The 8,171-nt window shown below is 45.3% G+C and overlaps 1 protein-coding gene across 1 annotated transcript; it reads right to left on the bottom strand.

Moving 5' to 3' along the window:
- Window positions 1–9: 9 nt before the first annotated feature.
- On the bottom strand, window positions 10–8,143 carry mkrn2 (makorin, ring finger protein, 2). Its single transcript, XM_062544778.1, has 8 exons — window positions 7,831–8,143; window positions 7,285–7,413; window positions 6,795–6,988; window positions 6,268–6,605; window positions 4,747–4,961; window positions 3,719–3,829; window positions 2,596–2,740; window positions 10–2,134 (listed from the first exon to the last, which is right to left on the bottom strand). The coding sequence occupies exons 1-8, from the start codon at window positions 7,860–7,862 to the stop codon at window positions 1,985–1,987; spliced, it is 1,314 nt and encodes a 437-aa protein (XP_062400762.1). The 5' UTR covers window positions 7,863–8,143; the 3' UTR covers window positions 10–1,984.
- Between the last annotated feature and the right edge of the window lie 28 nt (window positions 8,144–8,171).

Here is an 8,171-nt window from a genome sequence, read left to right as displayed (position 1 = left end):
GACAATGTGTACATACCCCAAAATACATGTTCTTTATTTGACTACATACTTGTATACTTGAATACATACAGTTATGCAGGGTTTTTTTTTTGTAAATACACAGACAGTAAACATGACTATGAATGACCTTCCATACATTGTTAGAAGGGCATACAACATTCCTGGTGGCACTTTTCTTATAAATAATAATACATACCCCCTTTGATTTGTACAATTTCATGAACCACATTTTCATATTTGCATGAAATATCTCCTTTAATAGTATTAGGAAGTGATACAAATTATTTTGTTTATGCCATTTCACAAATACTTGTGGGGAAGAGAACTTCAAGTCAAATGATGGGCTGTAATGTTGACTTACAGATGCAGGAGAAAGACCATTTCTGTAAATGTCATTCACTGCAAACCATTCAGCCATGTAATAACACACCATAATCACGGCTAACTCATCACAGTCCTTTCAGTGCCACTCAAGACTCTATATGACCGCATGATAAAAAATTCTTATGACGTAAAACATCACATGCCCTAATATTCAAGCTTGAACACGAGTGGAGCTAAGTTTGCAAACACCATATTTTATACTGTTGATGTTCTGTGGAAACTCTCTTGGGTGCAGTCGCCGAAGAGAGTCACAGAGAGGTGCTAGGCAAAGGGCACACAACCAGAAGGTCTGAGATCATCTACACAATCAAATTAAGAGAGGGTACATACAGGTATCGCCTCACCTATGGGAGAGAGCTGAGTGGTCAGACCCTAAACTCAAGAGGGAGCCTGACTTGAAGCAATGGAGTCCGTCTATAGCACAACCCTACACAGAATCGCATACACTAAACTCCAAAGGAGAACTGAGGTGTAAACTCACACAAACTGGATTCATGAATTCACTTTGGCTTTTTTGTGCCAAAAATCTCTGCACTGTTCTATAAAGCCTTCTTTGAAACAATAAGAGGTATTCTTTTTTTATATCTTTGGGTGTAACCCAAGAGTACTTGAAAGCAAGACAGAACAACTGAATTAAATACTTATTTATATATTGCATGATTTCATGAGCAATTTTGACCAAAATGCTGAGAAAATTTGAGCTGCCTTGTATTTCTGAAACTGCATTTCAAATGATGTGCCCTCCCAATCTTAAAATAAGCAATAGCCTATTTCACATAATTCAGCAGAAGTATATCAATGGACATATGACGCCAAGTACTCAAGTTGAGTTGAGTGCTCTGAGATCTAAAAAATAGTAAGGCTTCATTCACAAAATAGAAGACCACAACCACGAATGTGATATCAACTACAGGGAACATACGCAATCTCTGAGAATCTTAATGGTGGTTGGGAGTCATCTGTAGCTTTCACTGCTTAAGCTCTGGCCCTAACAATGGACTTTTCCTCCTTATTTCATCCTCCCACGTATATTTCATCTTGAATGTAACTGTTTAGCCACCAACATGCCATGCCCTTAGCTCGTCTGAATCCAGGTTGTGTGCACTGATCTGCCATTTGTCTCACAGAGCGCCTCTTCTGCTACAAAAGTGCATTAGGAGACGCGTGCCACTGCCAGGACCAGCCGCTCAACTCCCACCACACATGGGCCACTAAGACCTCACGGGGAGAGAACATGGATGTCAATCTGGCAAAATTCACCTGATTGCATTAAGAAAATATAGCAGCTTTCACAAACATAACTGGTATTGGTGTGAGTACAGTAAATTTATAACGTTTTTTTTTTTTTTTTCCCCATATACAGAACTGCCATAGTCTTTCACTAAAAATGTACCACCCAATATAAATGCCATTTTAAAAAGCCTCATTTTCAACATGAAAGGCTTACCAGTGAGCACATTTTTATTGCCCAGTTCAGTACACAGTTTGATATGAGCCTGTGGGTGATCCTGTGGGCCATGAGTGGTTGTGAGTGCCAGGCGGACTGGGGGAGGGGGCAGGGCAGGGCGGGGCGGGGCAGGGCAGGGCTCAGCGCTGGGCATCAGTGAGGTCCTGGGGCCCCACTCTCACTCCCTGCTCCTGACAGCTGCATGAAGAGCTCCCCCAGCTCGTTCACCTCGTCCTCGTACTGGGAGGCCCCGCGGTGCTCGCGCTCCTCGATGAAGTCCCACAGGCGCACGGAGTTCAGGAACTGAAAGTTGACAACACAAACACACACACACACACACACACACACACACACACACACACACACACACACACACACACACACACACACACACACACACACACACACACACACACACACACACACACACACACACACACACACACACACACACACACACACACACACACACACACACACACACACACACACACACACACGTACGTTTAGGCAACTTCATACAACCTGATGCAAAAGTGTCTTGACAAATGAATGTGCCATGGGATCATCATGGGAGTCATATCATATTTCAGAACTGACATTTTCAATGAACAACTTAGTAGTGGCTGCATTCTGTCGCCATGTTGCTGCTCACTGTGAGCATACAGTACACGCCTGCCATCCTCTGTGCCCAGTGTGTGCAGGGTGGTGAGGAGGGCACTGGGTAGAGGTGGCTAAGAGGAGGCCCTGTCCTGAGTCCTTACCCGCACGTTTCCCTCGGAGCTGAGCTGCTTGCGGGGCTTGTCAGGTTCTGCCAGTGTGCCGTCAGGATAGGCATGCAAATAGAGGCACTTCCCTCCAAACGGGCAGCTCCCTCGGCCTTGGTCAAAGTACTTGCAGGGCTTCTTGCTTCAGGGACAAGCACAAGAACATGTCAGACATCGTGCACTACGACTAGCAATTGGAATCCCATGTGACCAAGGACAGCATGGATGTTCAGATACGGCTCTGCTTTCCTCAAACATTCAATCAGTCATGGAGTAGAGGTACGTATGGAACGTTCCATCACTTAAGAGGGTTCATGTCCATTAGGCCACATATGAAGTCTTGTGTCTTATGGCTGCTCTGTGAGGCAGCATGAACGTGCCCAACAGGAGCCATGTATGTACAGAGAAGGAAGAAAGAGCCATGGGCCATGGCGCACGCTCGTCACCACTAAACCCTGAAGGCAAAGCTAATGTTATGGAGATGATCCATCATAAAGGATGAAATGAGTGTCTGGTTACAGGGAAAACTGTGAATACCAACACAATCCTGTCTGGCTACTTGGGCTGATATGAATATCCCGGGGGGGGGGGGGGGGTCCCTCTGGGCCTGCTGATGCTCTTGCTCTTGACCAGGCCTCTCAAGAGCAGCTCCCTACACTTCCCGGCATACAGAGCCCATCAATAGGGGCTTCAAAGGCAGCTGGCGCTGTGGCCGAGCACTTCAGTCAATGCAGAGGGACCTGGCGGCTGACCTTTGGGGTGGCTATTTCTGTGGAGCCCCGTGGAGCGGAGCGGAGCGCTCTGGCTGTAGCCCACCGGCTCTCCGTGGCTGCCCGAAGGTCACCGCACAACACGGCCGAGACAAAAGAGCTGCTGCCGTACGGGCGCTGACGCTATTAAGGCCGGGTCAGAGTGGACTACTCCTGAGATCATGTGCAAAATGCACTCATTCCTTCCACAGCAAAATAAAGATCACGGTACAAAAGCTTAGTTTAGCATGAATGCCAATCAGCACTGATATGCAGTGAGGTGTAGTGTGTGTGTGTGTGTGTGTGTGGAAAACTACAGAGGAAGTGAAAGCTCAAACAAAGTCCTGCACGCCACTCCCAGTCTCTCTTACCTGACGCCAGATTTGAACTCTTCAATGAGGCGGTTCTTCTCATCCTGATCTTCTACCCAGTACACACTGGGAATGACAAACTCCGACACCACTCTACACTCAGGACAAGACCTGGGCAAAAACACACAAGAGCAAACATGTCAAGAGGTTGGTCATTGTTCTGCAGCACACACATATATAGCCCAGTATGTATGCCATGCTTTCCCTCATGAATGAGGCAAGAAATGCCTGTAAACATGGGAAATTGTATATCCTGTTGCATTCCACTGGCTTGCTGTACTCTGGCATTTCACATCACTACATGGAGAGCTTTGCTTCTGCTCTGCTGGGCTAGATGCACTTTGTTTACATGTGATTGTGTGGCCATCACTTGAGCGCTCTCAATATCCTGCTGCTGCCTCCTGCAGGTGTATCAAGGAAGCACATTTTCATTTCATGAAACCTGAACAGATCTGGCTGTCTTGCACCATCCACTGCCCTTACATTCACTCTGGGTCTGGAGATTTATTTTCAGCTAGCAAAGTCAAAATGGACAAAGTCAGAAATATGATGACAGCAGCACCATTAAAAAAAAAAAAGACGCGAGAGTAAAAAAAAATCTGTAATGCTACTCTCTCATAGACTGGAATTCTTATCAGACTTTTTGGGTTTGATTATGGGGCGTATTTCAAGCGACCAAGGAAAAGATGCCTCTGTACTTCTTCTTGAGGCAATTACTTAAAGGGACCCAGAACTCCCTGACTAATGGCTAGCCAAAATCCTGGGAAAACGACATGGGATTTTGGGGTATTTAACAGATAGCTGCAAAAGCAGACGACAGTGGAAAATCCTCAGGGGCCGCAGCTATCTCTCTCACACACACACACACATACACCTCACTTCTGACACAACTGTGTTCAATAAAAAATGCTATTCACACACAGGGGACATAGTGTCCACCACAGCTGCAGATGCAATGCTATCTACAGTATGCCTTTTGAGACACAGCACCATCTCAGCGTGTGGTGTCCAGGCGGTGCAGGACTCACTTGATGATCTTGTTCTCAAACTGCTTGGCGCAGCGCCACTGGCGGATGCAGCTGAGGCAGTAGGTGTGGCAGCAGCTGGACAGGATGCCGAAGCGTCGGTCAGAGGGCGTGGCCTTCTCGTACACCACCTCCATGCAGATGCTGCACACCTTGTCCTGGCTCTGCTGCGCCCGGAACGCCTTCTCCATGTCCATCTCAAAGGCAACCATGCACATCTGCATGGAAGAGAAGAGAGTGAATATTCTCCAGTTCCATCTGACACATGCTGAATACCTGAGGCTGGGAAAATCTGGCCTCGAAAGCGAACAGAAAAAGTGGGAAATTAAAACAGTGACAACACTAACTTCTACTGATGCTCCCTATACATTGAATGGCTATTATCAAAAGAACAACTGATGGATGAGGATTTTTCCATCTCCGATCCGCATTAGGGCTGTAACAATACCAACCGAATCGTCAGTTTGATGATCGGCATTTTTGACTCACGGTTCGATATATACCACAGTTTTTGGGGTGTGTTTTGAAAAATAAACACTTGGAACACTAGAGGATTACAATATTTGAAAACATGTATAGACTGAACTGATCTGAACACACATAAATTGTATATAATAATAATACAATATTATATGATATTAATATAATATTGATGTAAAATAAGCTATTGATATTAAATGAGAAAATACTAGACTTCTGATTTCATGACCGTATACATTATGCAGATTGTAGCCTAGGTACTATTACAGCTCTACCTCTTTCTGTCTTGCTGCTTCAGCTGTCAGCAGCTCTGGTTGAAGTCTGGTTATACTGTAAACAAAGTAGCCTAGTTGGCTACCTCGTCATAGTCTACTGGTTATATTGTAAACGAAGTAACCTAGTTGGCTACCTCGTCATTATACTGGTTATACTATAAACAAAGTAGCCTAGTTGGCTACCACGTCATAGTCTACTGGTTATATTGTAAACAAAGTAGCCTAGTTGACTAGCCTATCGTCTACTGTTGGACTGTTCAGATTCCCCACGTGTGTACAAGTTTCAAGGTAATACTTCAGGCCCTTTTGAGTCTTGGAAAACGTTGGTATTGAGTTGATCAGCCAAATTGAATGCAAGAGTTTAAAACAAATTTGCCAGTCGTCTTCTATGCGTCCTTGCTTTCACGGTTGTCAATGTTTTGTTTGGATTAAATGTGTACGCTGATGAAATTATGATTTATTTATTTATTTTTGGACAACGTAGACCTACTGGTAGTTAAGGCGGAAGGTGTGTGTTGCTTAGGCGGTCACCTAAGCTGCAAAGCGCTGTGGGAAAGACTGGAAGGGGTGTGTCACGATTCCGCCTTCTCACACCGCGGCACAGGTTTGTGGATATGACTGCGATTTCATGCATGGACTTCAGCTGCTCCATGTTTCAAATGAGGCTAAGCTAAACCAGTACATCTCATTCAACAACCCACCACCATCTGTCTATATTGTACCTGATAACCAATCAAAGGGGAGCAGCATGTCAAGTGAGCTCTCTCACCTTTTCATGAGCTCTTCTCTGCTCAGGGTCCAGTGGGTGCAGCACCTGCAGCCTGCATATCTCACACAGGTCCCCATGGAGATAGGGACAGTTGTTGCCATAGTGACACTGTCCAGCAGCCGCATAAGGGCACAGTTGTGTCTGTCCGGGCATTTCCGGGTAGGAGGAGGAGGAGGAGGGGGCGGGGGGCGCGGCGGCAGAGCACTCCAGGCCGGTCCGGATGGCGTCCAGGTAGGAGTGGGATTTGGCCTGCCCACCACCGTCTCTGTACTCCCAGTGGTCCTCCAGCACCTCTGCACTCTCTGCTGGGTGGGGGGGACCTCTGTCACAGGCCAGTGCTAGAGTAAAAACAAGGCAGTGATTGACAGACTGCTCTTATCCTTTCAAACTATTAAACAGTAGTAATATCAAAATTGAACTGAGTATGTCTGTTCACTCTCGACTTTGCTGATGTTGACTTGTAGTTACAAAGACCCATTAAACAAACGAGAAAACAAACTAAGTGCAGAATTGATGAAGGCACCTACCTCTGTCTCTTAGCACCACTGGCTTTTTGGCCGGTCTCCCAGTGCTTGGTGGTGGACCTACTCCTGACATTGGAGGTCCTGAACTGGTGCTGCTTCTACTGGCCACATCAACGCCCGGAGGGCCACTAATAGCGCCTCCACCACCTCCTCCTCCCCCACCTCCTCGACCACCCGCGAGCTTGACGTGGTCATACCTACATAGGCAGCAAGTCATTTGTAAGGCAAAACCAAATGTTTCGGCTACATATTGGCACAAAAGACTGAACATCCCGTTTCCATAATGAATATATTATATTAATATGCTATTGTAATGAAATGCATAGCTGCTTTAGAAACTACGGCAGAGTTCACATTCTAGGCTAGCAGTAAAGCGTTTACCCTATAGTTTCAGGAGGGAAAAAGCAGTAAGGCTACGTCTCCCATCATGAACATGTTTCAGAGAACAACACATCTCGCAATTTCAAACAACAATGAGCAAACTGAAATTTACCTGCAGCGGTCTCCATATGCACAAACACCTTTCTGATAAAATTTACATATAGTTGACGGTTTACTTGTTGCCAGATCATGTGAAAACATACATCTGCTCCCTTCTCGACACACGCCATGGAGGAAATATCTTCAAAAAAGATGAAAAGATGACATTCAGACGTTGCTAATCAGGACAAGTTATCCGAACAACTTATACAAAGAACAAGAGAGATTTCTCCCAGACACGGAATTACCACGGTAGAACAAAGTCATGGGGCAGTCTTTACAGAACTTGTTTCATTCAGTTAGTTGTCTAATGTAACATTTGATTAAGAACCATGCATCGTCGATGTTTTGCTTGATCATGTTCTTGCTAAAACAGGCGACATTGACAATTTGGCTAACGTTAGCGTGTTAGCCGGAGCACGTTAGCCAGTTCAGGCTGCACCATTTCTATCTCTATTGTCTCATCACAGTCACGTAGGTAAAATCATACAGATATACTCCTTACACATAACTTATGTGACTGAAAATAGCATATTGGACACTGGCGTGTAGCATTTACCTGCAGGTTACTTGCTTTGTGGACATTTTCATTCCATAGGAGCTGTCTTGTTTGTGTTCCTGTTATTGCGTTTGAGTGCAACCTGAAACTATCTCCCACTTACTCTAGTGGTCGATAATCCAATAGTTCCGCACCGTTGTCATGGACGGATACACGCGTTTTATCCGTAATTTTATACTATCACATAATAAAATAGTGCATGTTCTATGTTTTTATTAATGTAACGAAAAATGGTATGCAACTTGGACAGGTAGGCCTACAACATTCACAAGCTGCCTAAGAAGTTTGCCCCTTATCGACTGAATTAATCGGAGACAACGACAGCGCGGATAAACTCCACC

Source organism: Sardina pilchardus, chromosome 9 (genome assembly GCF_963854185.1).
Source record: "Sardina pilchardus chromosome 9, fSarPil1.1, whole genome shotgun sequence".
Classification (NCBI taxonomy): domain Eukaryota; kingdom Metazoa; phylum Chordata; class Actinopteri; order Clupeiformes; family Clupeidae; genus Sardina; species Sardina pilchardus.
The sequence above is the reverse complement of the archived record's forward strand: the minus strand, read 5'-3'. Positions and strand labels throughout refer to the sequence as shown.

Excerpts from the sequence above, each read along its gene's own strand:
- mkrn2 (XM_062544778.1), bottom strand. The coding sequence starts at position 7,862 with ATGAAAATGTCCACAAAGCAAGTAACCTGCAG. Across the intron at positions 6,989-7,284 it reads GCATATGGAGACCGCTGCAG|GTATGACCACGTCAAGCTCG; the intron begins GTAAATTTCAGT and ends CTGCCTATGTAG. Across the intron at positions 4,962-6,267 it reads AGAGAAGAGCTCATGAAAAG|ATGTGCATGGTTGCCTTTGA; the intron begins GTGAGAGAGCTC and ends TCTTCCATGCAG.